This window comes from Sinohyriopsis cumingii, chromosome 18 (genome assembly GCF_028554795.1).
Source record: "Sinohyriopsis cumingii isolate HCF-2022 chromosome 18, ASM2855479v2, whole genome shotgun sequence".
NCBI classification, from domain to species: domain Eukaryota; kingdom Metazoa; phylum Mollusca; class Bivalvia; order Unionida; family Unionidae; genus Sinohyriopsis; species Sinohyriopsis cumingii.
Window position 1 is genome coordinate 78,791,166 of NC_142978.1, and position 14,608 is coordinate 78,805,773.

General features: G+C 35.6%; 1 protein-coding gene across 6 annotated transcripts in view; it reads left to right on the forward strand.

Moving 5' to 3' along the window:
- The window catches only part of LOC149777124 (sarcoplasmic/endoplasmic reticulum calcium ATPase 1-like), a 113,718-nt gene that overhangs the window by 37,277 nt on the left and 61,833 nt on the right, over nt 1-14,608 (forward strand). For all 6 annotated transcript variants that reach the window (XM_089941806.1, XM_089941804.1, XM_089941808.1 and 3 more), the window contains exon 9: nt 14,200-14,288. In XM_089941806.1, coding sequence (XP_089797932.1) covers nt 14,200-14,288 — 89 coding nt within the window. The remainder of the gene's footprint in view (nt 1-14,199; nt 14,289-14,608) is intronic.

Sequence of the window (14,608 nt, forward strand, 5' to 3'; positions counted from 1 at the left end):
ATGACTGTTTGCACATGCAGCAAAAAGAAAACAAATAAACCCTAGTTTTAATCTCGTAGACTACCATCATGTACCATCCTCAAAAATCTCCATCAGTTCAACTTACTTTGGGTGGGTCCTGGCTGGCCAAGTAAGGCGATTGCCTTTACAGCTCACCGACATCTCACTTCTGTCTGTGTGGGTTTGAGTCTCAAGCTTGGCCAATGTGTGTCTGTGAGAAAGCTTGCCATGGGTTAGTAGTTCTTCCTAAGGTATTCTGCCACAGTTTATTCTGGCTAGCATGTGCTAAAAATTAGCGTTAAAGGCATAACAACCAACCAACCAGGTTACATTGGTTTCATTGTTTGTCATGAAATACAATGAAAATGGAAAATTTTATAGGAGTAATTGTTACTTTAAATTGCCAAATTATAAAAGAAATCGTGGGTTTTTCTTTGTTGCTTTGCTATCATTTGTTGTTAGCACATGGGAGGTGAGTAGAAGGTCAGTTATAAATATTGCAGGAATATTGTGTTGCCTTGTGACAAAATTTGTACAAGACTTGATAACAGATTTAATTATATTCTAATGCATATAAAAATGGACTCCTAACTTGCTGAAGCTATTTCCAGTGATAAGCAAGCCATTCCTCCACTTTCTCAAAACATTATTTGTATCTCATTTTTTTTGATCTTGTAATTGGAGAAATACTATTGTGTCCAAACATTTGAGTGCAGAAATAAAATTATTGTACAAGAGGGTACAGAATTATAGGGCATGAGAAAAAAGGGTCTGCAAGCAAATAGAAACTATGTTGGTGTAATATTTTAAGACTATTTCCATTGATATGGCAGTAATTCCTCCACTTTCTCAAAACAGTGTTATTTATTTCTTATCATGGCATAACACAATTGTGTCCAAACACTTGAGTGCAGAAATAAAATTATTTTGGTCAGAAAATATTGGTATCCAAAAAGTGTTTGAAAGCAAATAGAAAAATATGTTAGATGAAATTATTTAAGTAACAATTTGAAACTAAAATGTTATAATCAGCTATATCAGGGACTTTATCGGAGTTACATGTACATGCAATTCAGGACCACTTAAAAGGCTTTTACCTTTAGTAAGTTTAGTTTCATACTCAAGCAATCAAATTTGGGTCATGTAAGTAGTAGATGCTTTTGCAGAGAAAAATAACCTTTGAATGCTGACTTGTGCCTTTGAATGTAATCATTCATTATTCTATTTGCCCAGTTTTGTAGAAATATAGAAATGCCATGGAGCAGCTGAAAGTACTTTCTCACTATGCATAGTGTTTTACTGAGAAATGTACAGTGGACTGGGCTTTCAAGTAGCACAGAGGCATCAGGTGGGAAAGAAATTAAGCAGTTAATCAACATGTCCTTGCCATGATGGATTGTTTATTGATAATGACTGGTTCATCTGTTACCAGCATTAAAGCCAGGGGGCATTCCTCTACTGGGAAAGTTAAATAAATCTGGAGTCAGAACACACTTTCAGTCACACCTGATTTAGGAAACATCCTTTCACCCAGTTCTTGACCTATTTAATACTTAGATTTAACCTATGGATACAATTTTGGCCATAGGTCATCCAAGGTTCAAAATGACCATCACAAACACAGTTTATGGTGATAGACCTGAACAAAAAAGAGGTAGTATTAAGTCGGCCAAAAATGTGTATGCTTACTGGACCATTGAAATGATAAACCTGTGGCAAACTTGACTTGAGTTATACATTGGTTTCTCAATGTAAGTTTGTTCATGGGATCCATAAAAATAACTTTGCTATAGGTGAGGCCTTGTATATGGTGTACATTACAAGCACGCACACACATTATAAAGCCAATGAAGATTTTTTTCTTCAGGATTTACAATTGCATAAGCTCCCCCCCCCCCCCCCCCGAAAATTACATGTTGATCTGTTATGAGTAATAAATCCTGTTATCATTTATCAATATTAACAAAGCAAAATCTAATGACGTTAATGCTTCTCAAATGACTGCCATAATCAAACTCTTACTAATTGACTTTGCAAATTAGGCAATGACATACTTTTCTTGGTTACATAGTTATTAAGAACAACTTCACCTGCTGAGGCCGTACAGTGGCAGACATGAAGTTTTCTGTATTGGGTGGTAATGTCTCTACCATTACATAGTTCTAATGTGCCATTATTATAAGACGCAATTGCTATTTTTATTCATAAGAAGATTTTGTTTTAATCGCACATTTATTGAAATGTTCTAAAAGGAACTCTATTCATTGAACTTGTTCTCATGAAAAACCTCTTCCCACCCCAATAACTGAAAGTCAAAACATTAGGTCTGTTTAATTTGAAATCAGAATGATTTGAAGCAAAATAAATATTCTAGTAATATCAAAACTTTATAATATGATCAATGACTTGACCATAGTTTTATCAGGGAATAATAATAATAATAATGAGGACTTTGTATAGCGCCTAATCTTTAGAAGCTCTAAGCGCTTTACAGCCTTATTCTTAGGTACCTTATTGTTAAGTGTGTGTGTGTGACAATTTTGTTTAACAAAACAGAAGCTGTCCAAGGTTAAAATATTGCAGAAATTTTTGACACTGAATGCATTTACTTTAATGGTTATTAGTTTTACTTCTTTTGTAAACATTGTCATTTCAATCATAGTTGAATTGTTGGTTAATGGGTTATATTATTGCAGCAAGTTTCTTGGTTCTTTGGGTTTTTAGCTCAACTGGTCATAAACCAAACTAATTTGTTGAATGTCTTACATCCATCATCTGTCTCGCCGCAAGCACACAGTTGTTATTGCCACTTCTTCTAAACTCTGAAAAATTGCTATGAAACTTTGCAAACACATTCATCCCTCTAGAAAATCTTGTTAATTGCTATTATCCAGAATTAATGATTATATCAATGTGGGCTTTTCACAGAAAGGTTTCTTATGTCTAGTTGGTCCTAAATAAAAATGGTGCCAATCTGTCATTCCCCCTCCTCCTGAATGGATGATCATTATGACATGGGGTTTGCACTAAAGATTTCAGATGTATTCTTGGTCTGAAATGAAAATGGTCCCAAGAAGACATGCACTGTATCCACCACAGCAGCTAATTTCAAAATCTTGTTATCGCTGAAAAATATCAAAGATGGCTTCGACACTTAACAATTAAAAGGAAGAAATAGTCTTGTCTTTAATTCCTGGAAATTCCTTACACTGAATAGAGTATCATCCCTTTGAGGGACTCTTGTTAATTTGTGAGTTGTAGGAACTTTAAAATACATGAAAATTGATACCCTATATTAAATGGTGAATTCACTTGAAGTGAATTAAGTCAATTTACTGTTTATAACAGGGTATCGATTTTAATGGATTTTAAAGTGGCTACAAACTCTCTTAACAAGAGCATCCCATTAAGTTGTGATACATTATACAGATCAATAGATTGTGTCAGATATACCAGTTTGTCTGAATAAGTGAAGTGTTGATTTGAGCAGTGGACAAAGGTGGGTCCATTTGCCCATATGGAGTCAAAAAGTAGGCTAATTTAGGTATCCTTGTTTTTGTTTTGTTTTTTATTTAAGAAATTCAAACTTTTCATTATCACAAGCATGTGCATCCTGGATTTAATTGTTGCAATAAATATTGACTTGGTCAGAATTACATGCTTTGAATCAGTCCAGCGCAGTTTTCTATAATTTCCTTGTCTGCTAAAACAGCTGTCCACTAGTCAGGACATGGTTATTTTAGCTGATATGGAAATTGTATCAAACTGAGATTTAGTCAGACTTGGCAGTGATTAAAGGTATATAATGCTGCAAATGTAAATATTTATGCAGAAATGATTAAATCCATGACCTGTGATTATTATATGCATCCTCTGTAAGCCTCCCGTATTGGTGTTTGAATTCTTCACATTTGAGTAACTGTTCCCTCAAGAATATATTTGGACTTTTGAATTGGCATTTATGTCCTCTATTTCACTTTTGGAAATGTATTGACTGAAGATTCCATTTTCTCTTCTCTATTTCATATCAGTGATCATTGACCATAAACTCTTTAATTGTTGCCCAGGCTAATAAAAAAAAAATCAGGAAGACATTTTTGCAGCAGAATGTATTGATCATCTTTCACTTCATTGGCAGTGAGCCAGTTTTATCTTTATTTTGGCAGTGAGGTTTTGTGTGCCTTATGGGCAACTAGAAGGAAACTTTCTTGCACCAGAGATACCATACAGCATATTTGAAACCCCCAGCACAATTATGTGCTTTTTCCCAGTGATCCATAGCATTCATTCACATTGTCCTATTGATGCATGTGATCCATAGCACTTATTTGCCCTCTCCTATCTTATGTAATCATATTTGTAAGTGACAAACAGACCAACACACACACACTTTGAACTGCAGTCATTCTGAATATGTCTGAGTGAACACCATTTGTTGAACCATTTCTACACATGGATTCATTCACTATCCATTGTTTTCTCTCTTGTTTCTTTTAGTCAGAAAATCTGCCGTTGTCTTTTTTGTTTCAGGGAGGGGGTTATGTTTTTTGTTTTGCATAGTCTCTCCTTTGCTCAGTACATTAAGAATTGTATATAGCATAATTCTTTTCCAATCATTTTTTGTCGATTTTTAATGCGAAATTAAAATCCATCACAATTCAGACTATTTCAGTTTTGCTTTTAAATAGAATTGTCAGGTTCTTTTTTAAATAGAATTGCAATAAATAGGGCAGGCACTATTTGATAAATTGTATTTTTAATCAGAGAAAGCTCATGGTATAAAAAAATGTTTTTTAAATAACGTACACAATAATGCAAGGATGTGCTTAATGCCCACCTTTTGTGAAGTCTCCTTGGAGTGAGTATATACAGTAGAATGATCTTCCATGATCCAGTATAGTGAATCAATTAGGTCTGCCTGAGGTGAGTTTTTGGCATTTATCAATGAGATTGGGGGCATTCAAGTCAGGCCTGTGACTCTCTATAGATGATAATCTTAATGTTTTTCTCAGTAAATTCTTTATCCTTTGTCTATTGGAAATTTTTACCTGTGGCCACACAGGTTTTTAGCAACTAAAACTTGTTGTTGATCTTAGAATCTTAGAAAATTATTTTTAAATTGCATTTAGAAGAAACACGTATTTCCAGTATTTGGTTTGAATGCAAAACTTCTAGTTTCAAAACTGATTCGTCTTGTCAAGCACTCTAACCCAGTGTGCCATTCATGTTTACATCTTCCCATACAAAGGAAAAAAACTCTGCAGCACCAGCTGCACTGGGTTTGTGCGTTTTAATGTGTGTTTCTGAACCAAGTAAAAGATAGTTTCTGCCTCACTCAGCAAATGTGAAATCAATACTGTGCCTATTTTGCATTTGTCTCTATTTCCTGAATGTTGTAAATGGAGAACTGCAAAATGTGTGTTGGCTTTGGTGACAGTAATATCAATTAGCATTGCTTTTGAAAGGGAGAGAGAAATTACATTTATTTATGCATTTTGCTAAGTAGTTGTATTTATTAAAACATCAGCATTTATTTGAAGAAGAGTGTTGAAGGAAATGTGTGATACTCAGGGATTTGAACATGGGGAGCATTAAACAATTGTCTGCATGGTTATTCAAGTTGGTTACCAATTTGCTAGTCAACATTTACCATTTATTTATGCAGGCAACAAATTAGGAAAATATTTTGGACACTGTTGGTGTTGACTTGGCCTTGATGTACGGTTTTCATTTCTATACTCGTCACAAATTAAAACTTTGTTTGTGGGGGAAAATATTTTCAGATTTGAATCACAGAAATCATGCATTGGTGAAAGTCAAAGTTTTATTTACTGTGTTCTTCAAAAACTAAAACTTGTTTAGTTATGAAATACGGCAGGATTCATGAAAAATTGTGGCAATTTGAATTTAATACAGATTGGAACAAATACAGTTTTCTGTATGGTTGGATGATTCTAGTACCAGTAACATTCATGTACCATTTAAAAATAAGTGCACCACCAAAAACTTTAAAAGAAAATATAAAAAATACTTTTAAATATACCTGGAATCCATTACAGTATACCTGACATATCCTTTTCTTGAGGGTGTATCACTCAGTACAGCTATGGGAATCGCCTTTGTCAGGGTGTATCCATGTCAGTACGTATGGTAGTACAACCTTGGCATCACCTTAAATACTGGGCTTTAGTCCAATCTTGTGGCATCCCATCAGTTTTCTGATAAAGACTTTTGTTCTACTTGCACATTCTTACGTCAGTAGTACCCTTATACACTTATCTTTGCCTCTGGTAGATTTAGGTGTTCCTTATGCTGTTTTATGTTGCATGTATCTTTGCATCAGTAGATTTCCTTATTTAGCTCTGAGGTGGGATTCTTTTGGACTCATATCCTCTAGTGATGTTGATCATCTGTTGATTGGGAAAGAAAAATTATGTTTGTATCGCATTCAAATTTCCACATGTATTGTGGCAAGAATTAATATGGGAGAATCTTGATTGATTCCTTTAGGCAGGAATTGATAACCTGTGCAAGAAGCACCAGTTTAAATCTACTGTAAACTGCAATAGTTGGATATTATAATGCACGACAGCTTTTAATATGAAAATCTTTTACAAAAGAAAGCTTTAGTGGCAAAATATTACACGAGTTATATAATGCAGTATGCTGCTGAAGGAAAGGTCGGTTTTGATTGTTTTGTTGCTTTACGGCACAGCAACACATGTAGGTTTAGTGCCAAGGCAAATGGAGTGAAGTGTTTTGCCCAAGGATACACCATGGTATCTGACCCAATCTGGTTTGATCGTAGGATTTGAACCCAGACTGTTTTGGTTTTGAATCTGGCACATTAATCACTGAGTCATTGCAGCTCCTTCCGATGAATGAGTTGATGATATTTATATGCTGCATTTGCTAAATTTTCACCATTCAAAAGGAATTCAGGCTAGAAAATTCTCGTCTTTATGAGTGGTGGCTGGGTAAGGACAAGTCACTTAGGGGTCCCGAGTGGCCGAGTGGTCTAAAGCGCTCTCCGTTACGGATCACTGCCATCTCACCTCTGTCTGCGTGGGTTCGAGTCTAGGATTCAACCAATGTGGGTATGTGAGAAAGCTTGCCAGTAGCTTCTCGTGGGTCGGTGGTTCTTCCCCGGGTTTTCCCGGGTTCTTCCTCCACCATTAATACTGGCCGCCATGCATAGCCTATCATGTGCTGAAATATGGCGTTAAACCCCACAACAACAACAACAACAACAAGAAGTAACTTTTTCCAAGACGTTTGATTGGATGAGTGGCAGTTTAAGCAAATCTGTATCATGTACAAGTAGGATGAGCAAAATTGATGCAGGACACATAAAAATTACAGACTGCTTGCTCTGCAGGGCACAAAAAGACAATGGATTTATTTTGGTCTCTGGCATTGAAATGTATATGTTTTGTACTCTTTGGCATAACATCAGAAGAATTAACATGTTTTACTCCTTTAAATGCAGTGAGTGACCTATACTTGACTTGTGGCATCAGTAATGGTATGTCAGATAATAAAACTTACAAAAACACCAACTTTTAAAATCGTTTTTGTGCTTTGTGAAGATCTTTCATCCAATTTCAAGGTCAGAGTATTCTTTGCTTTAGTTATAGGTGTGTAGATATACTTTCACAAGATACACCTTTAGCTCAGATACCTATGGAAATCAGGCTTTGGACATAAATTGCACAGATTTATTACATAGCTCTGTAGGTAAACTAGGCAGTGGAGCTTGTGGTGCCTGTTAAGACTGTTTTATTTTTATCTCATTTTTCCACCACTAGTGTATACCATAAATAAACTCACATCTATTCTGTTCCAGCAATGTTAGGATATGAGCACATTCCTGGAGCTTCAGGCATATAAATAATAACCAAAAATTTGATATCTAGTGTGGAACAAATGCATTGCTAGAGGTATCAAATATAGTTATGTAGCATTTACAACAACATGAACTGGTATCATTTAGTTAGTGCTTTCAGTTGACTCCAATACCACTCACATTTAAAACAGTGAATTTAATTCACAGTTTGCTTTTCAGTTAGTTTTAAAGGTCATTTTTCTCAGATGGTTTGTAAATTTGGTTACATGGTACATATAATGTTCTTTTGAATATTAGAATTCGTTCCTCTTGAGGCTTGATAGAAATGAATGGTTCGGTGAGGATTTAACAAAATTGTGAGTAACATTATTAGAATAAATATATCTTGAATAATTTCCTAAGAGTGATCAGGAAAAATCATGCCGCTGTTTGGTTTATAGAAAATAAGGTGCACTCTGACAAAATCAGATGCCTCAAGTTAAAATATAGATGCCATCAGCCTAATAATAAAAGATGCCATAAATCTGGCAATATAAGATGCCATCAGTCTAACAAACCAAGAGGCCATCAGTCTAACAATAAAGCTGCTATAAGTTTAATGATACAAGATATCACAAGTCTGACAATACAAAATGCTATCAGTCTAACAAAAAAGATGCCATCAGTCTTAAATACAAGATGCTATCAGTCTAACAAGCCAGGATGCCATCAGTCTGACAGTAAAGATGCCACAAGTTTAACAATATGAGATACCACAAGTCTGACAGTGTAAGATGCTATCAGTCTAACAAGATGCCATCAGTCTAACAATAAAGATGCCATCAGACAAACAGTAGATGCTATCAGTCTTACAACACAAGATGCCATCAGTCTAACAATAAAGATGCCATGAGTAGTCTTATGATACAAGATGCCATCAGTCTTACAGTACAAGATACCATCAGTTTTACAGTACAAGATGCCATCAGTCAAACAGTATTAGATTGCCACTTCTGTGCATACTTGCCTGAAAATCGGTAAAGGTATGTGAAATGACCATGCATCAGAACTTAGCTCATTATGCACCAGTTCAAGATTCCATTGATGTTTAGATCTTTCAAGCTGGTCAATACACGTGAAGATTCAATTACAAGAAAATTTTAGTCTCCTGATAACCATTTTATTTCCATAGTGGCCAGTGTCAATATTAGGTCTCTTCTCATGTTTGTGATCAATTATGTACACATTTTATAAAAAAATTGATAAACTATGGATACATTGATGAATTGTTAGGCTTATTACATAAACTGTCAGTGCTTGGATGAATTTTTAGGCTTATTTAGATCAACTGTAGATACTTGGATGCATTGTTAAGCTTATTGCAGATAAACTAAAGATACTTGGATGAATTGTTAAGTGTATAATATCATTGGAATGGAAAGATCACACTGTTAACACTGGTCAACAGTGAAATCATTACTGACTTGAAAAGGCCCTAATCTGTAGTATTTTGGTGTGCCGAACACGAATATAACCGTGAAAAATTTGTATTGGCTCTCGTTTTGAAGATATTCATATACCTCATTTTCTATGTTTCACTGTGTAAATTTCTCCAGTAGGACTGCAGCAACATCCGGAATAATGATGTAACATTGCATAATACCATCATGCTCACATCATCCACAGTTGATTGCATCATTTTCTGATGCAATGCAATACTAATGCCATGCGGCTGCTGAAGTAAGTTGACGTCAGCAGTGTACTATACATGTGTAGGCCTATTATACTAATGCCAGGCGGCTGCTGAAGCTGACGTAAGCAGTGTACTATATAAAGCCCAATCAGATAGGTTCAGCATTTAAAATATTTTAGACGTTGTGCGAGACAGTTCAAGCTACTGTTACATAAAACTTATTATTTTATCCATTTACGTACAATAAAGAACAGTAATGCCTCGAAAGTGTGTTAATACCGCGGACAATTTTTGCTATATTTGTGGGGAAGTGACATTTGCCAACCAGAAGAAAAGTATCAATTCTCAAGTGAAGAAGGCATATCATCTTTACTTCGGATGCAAGGTTGGTGACCAAGACAAGCCTTGGGCTCCGCATATATGCTGTGCTACATGTACAACACAGCTTTCACAGTGGTTGAATTGCAAAAGGTCATCAATGCCGTTTGCAGTCCCAATTGCGTGGAGAGAGCCAAGCAACCACCTAAATGACTGTTACTTCTGCTTGGTTCCTCCTCTTTCTGGCGGAATAACGAAGCGAAAGAAGTCGAGAATAGTCTACCCAAACATTCCGTCTGCATTGAGACCAGTTCCACATGGTGAGGGACTTCCTATTCCAGAACCTCCAGCAGAATATTCTCTTGATTCATCTGACGAAGACAAAGGTGAGTCGACCTGTTCTTCTCCTGGTCCATCAGCATGCAGTGATCCAGATTTTCACTGTGGTGCATCATCAACCCCACACAGAATAACACAGGAAGAACTAAATGACCTGATTCGTGATTTGGACTTATCAAAGAACAAGGCAGAATTGCTAGGATCAAGACTCCAACAATGGAATCTTCTAGAAGAAGATGTCACAATTACTGCATATCGAAAGCGCCACCAGCAATTGGAGCCTTTCTTCAGAAAGGAAAGTAATCTGATATTCTGTTCCGATATTGAGGGCCTCATGAATGCTTTAAAAATCACTCATGACCCACAAGAATGGAGACTATTTGTGGACTCTTCGAAACTGAGTCTCAAGGCTGTGCTTTTGCACAATGGAAACATTCTTCCATCTATTCCAGTAGCGTATGCTGTCCACATGAAAGAGACATACGATAACTTAAGGCAGCTACTGAATTCCATTGAGTATAACAAGTACAGCTGGCACCTCTTTGGTGATTTGAAGGTAGTTGCCCTTTTAATGGGACTGCAGCAAGGATATACAAAATACATGTGTTTCTTATGCGAGTGGGATAGCCGAGCAAGGGAAATGCACTACATGAGGAAGGAATGGACTCACAGGCAGAATGTAGCCATTGGAGAGAAGAATATCCAACACCCAGCTCTGGTTGAGGCTCAGAAAATCTTGCTACCACCCCTTCACATCAAACTAGGTTTGATGAAGAACTTCGTGAAAGCCATTGACCCGACTTTGCCAGCATTCCGATACCTGCATGAAAAATTCCCTTGACTCAGCGAAGCAAAGATTAAAGAGGGAGTTTTTGTGGGTCCTCAGATTCGAGAGCTTTTCAAAGATGACAGGTTCAACAACTTGCTGGAAGGTGACGCGAAACAAGCATGGAATGCTTTTCACCTAGTTTCTACAAACTTCCTCGGAAATGTGAGGGCAGAAAACTATAAGGAACTAGTAGAAGACATGTTGATGAAGTATAAGAAACTTGGCTGCAATATGTCTCTAAAGATTCACTTCCTTCATTCCCATTTGGATTTCTTTCCTAGCAACTGTGGTATTGTTAGTGATGAACACGGCGAACGTTTTCATCAAGATATCGCAACAATGGAACAAAGATACCAGGGAAAATGGTCCACTACAATGCTGGCTGACTACTGCTGGACACTCCTCAGAGATGCTCCCGAACAGCTGTACAAGAGACAGGCGAAGAAATCTAAGATGTAGTCAATGACTTGATTTTTTATAGGTAGGCTATTACAGTTGACCTTTTACTATTGGAATGCATTTCGTTATGTAAACATTAATTTCTTGCAGATTACAAAAAAAAACTAGAGCCAATTTTGCAATTTGACTGTCATATTCGTGTTCAGCACATAAAAATTGATAAGAATTGACTAATTTTATTTCAGTAACATGACTTTTGTAAAAATTTGTTGTCCAGTGTAATTGCAGGAGAGAAGCTAAATAGCTGTTACTGTTTTTTTCTGTGCCCATTCTCAGTCTTACAGTAAGCTTATCCCCAAATGTGAGAAATGTGTAGTAAATGGTCCACCTCCACTTCTGATTAAGAGCTGAACAAAATATGCCTGTAACATTGTTTTATACTTTGATTCAAAGGTAACAAGACTTTTTTCTTCTTCTTAAGTCCCATCATCATAATCAAGATTTCATTCAGTAATTCATTCACAGATAGTCAAAATATGAAGTGAGATCTCACAACTCAGTTAAAAGCAGTATTTCATACAAATTCATTGTTTGATGACTACTGGCAATTTGTATATTCTCTTCTCCCTGCTGTCATTTTCATTACTAACAATAGTTTAAAAAAATATATGGAGTTACTAGACTAGTAACAAGGTATAGAGCATGAGTGGGCAAAATATGGCCTGTGACCTGGTTTTATTCATTAATTGATGTCATATGGTGTGCCTTTAAAAAGCACTTGTCCAGCCTTTGCCCAGGAGGAAGTTGCCCAAGGTAGAACCATTAATCTATTTTGTCAGTTTTTTTTGTGTCAAGGGAGTCAACTTGATGTTGTATACAAGATTAGAACTAATAATAGTTTTCTCCCTTTGATTTTGTAACCCTGATGGTATAATTTTTAACAATAATAGAAAATGCTTTTAAATTAAAAGCACACTAATTTTTCAGTCAGTATGTCAGATTTTAATATAAATTCTCTAGTGACAAAAAGAAGAAATAGAAAAACTATTATAGAGAGCATTCAGAGCAGTATGCTTACAATAGTAAAATACCATGAGTTTATTCTTCCATCTGATATTATGTTAATTAACACCACTTAAACTCTCCATGCCATGATTATGTGCTCATTACTTTGAATGATGTCTGCCAAAGATTTTTATATGTCAGTGTATGTTGAAAATAGAGCTTTACTTGGAGCTTGATGGCCACATGAAACTAGTAATGACTGGATTTATTTCTCAATGTCGCTCAGTAGCTTACTTTGTTGAAGTGCTCAAGGAATTTACTGCATGTAATGATCATGAACATGCCAATCACAAAAAGATAGTCAAATCTTGATTAACCCATAGGTCAGAATCTTACAAGAAGTTTAATTTTAAGACTGAGTTCTGTATGGAAAGAAATTACATAAAAATTCATTTTTGCACAACTTGCGTTTCCAGTCAGTGGTACTTTGTGCATATAGTATGGTAATATACAATTCATGTTAAGTGATTCGTAAGAATCGGAAGGACATCAGTCATACATTGGGGAAAATGCATCATGGTGGAAAGAAACACTATGAAGATTACAATTGGTTTTGTTCCCAATAACTTCTGGAGGAGTATTTATAGCAGTTAACATGGTTCAAATGATCCCTTTTGGGGTGAGAAATACATCTTCTGTATGGTTTGCCTCAGTGACAAGAGCTTCTCACATGGGGTTAAAGCAGACCTTCTGCATCATGTAAAAACAACAACACCACCACCATAAATGGAACACTAAAGATGGTTGAAAATAATTTCGTATGAGAACAATGTTATTAGTTTGGCAAGAAAATGTGTTTAGGAATATGTTTACAGATTTGAATATGGATAAGAAGTATGGTTGTTAAAGAACAAAATACAACAGCAGCAAAACTAAAGTGCAACCTATCACATGATGAAAAAGTAGTTTCTATTAAAATATGTTCAGCATCACAGTGATTTCATTAAAATATTGTTTATTGAATTCACATTCAATCCTACTTTTTTTTAACTTAAGAATTCCTCAGAGTGAGAACTGGCAGTAGTTATTTTGCAGCTGCAGGAAGTACAGTGCGAGGGACAAAATCATTAGTTGTCTATGCTTCAGCACCTGGGCCTGTTGTAGATAAAATATTCCTTGCATGAGGAAAGAGTACTATTTTTTTTTCTTTTCTGTTCTTACATAGCACTATAATGCCCTCCAGATTTAATCAATGACATGAAATTACATAGAAAAGACAAACTGATGGTAGAACTAATTGTCACTGATTAATCTATGTCACCAAGAGGGTTTTTGATGCATTCATTCAGTGCAAAACTAATGATGTGGTGATCAAGTTGAGCCTAGCATACTTTTAAGTCGAGCAGCTAAAAATGGTCAAAACGGTTGAATTAGAATAATGACTAGTGAGTTGCCCATTTGTGGGTATTTTGGATATCCTTTCAGGTCTGTCTGCAATCCAGGTTACCCATCTTGAACATCCTCTGAAACAGCAGCGCTCTACCACTGACAGTCCATTGCAAGATGACAAGACCTTCAAGTTGATATTTGTATCAGTATTATATTGTAACAGTGGTTGTGTAAGTCATTACTTATTGATATGTAGAACAGGCATTTTCTTTCATCACTATTGATTAGGGATCACAAGAGGTCTTTTAAGATTTCATAATTTGTATAATCTTTGAATTGATTCAACTGTGTTTCACCATTCTATGACCTTTTTACATAATTTTTTGTTGTTGCTATTTTTAGGTAAAATCCGAAATGAGATGATGGACACTGAGGCGGAAAAGACCCCATTACAACAGAAACTGGATGAATTTGGAAACCAGCTATCCAAGGTAAGACTTTTAAGCTATTTTCACATTTATTTTATTCTTGTCCTTGAATACACCCTGTAGTATTTCTAGTCCACACTCAAACTCTAAAATATTATCTCTTATCAAAATGAGTTGTAGAGCCAGGTGAGCTTATAGGATGTTTTTTTTTTTGTTGTTGTCAATTGTGTTATCTATTTTCAGTTTTTTTTCTTCAAGAGAGGCAACTCAGTATTGTGTATAAGATTAGACCTAAAAGTAGTTCTCTCCCTTTGATTTTGTAACCCTGATGGTATAATTTTTAACAATAATAGAAAATGCTTTTAAATTAAAAGCACTAATTT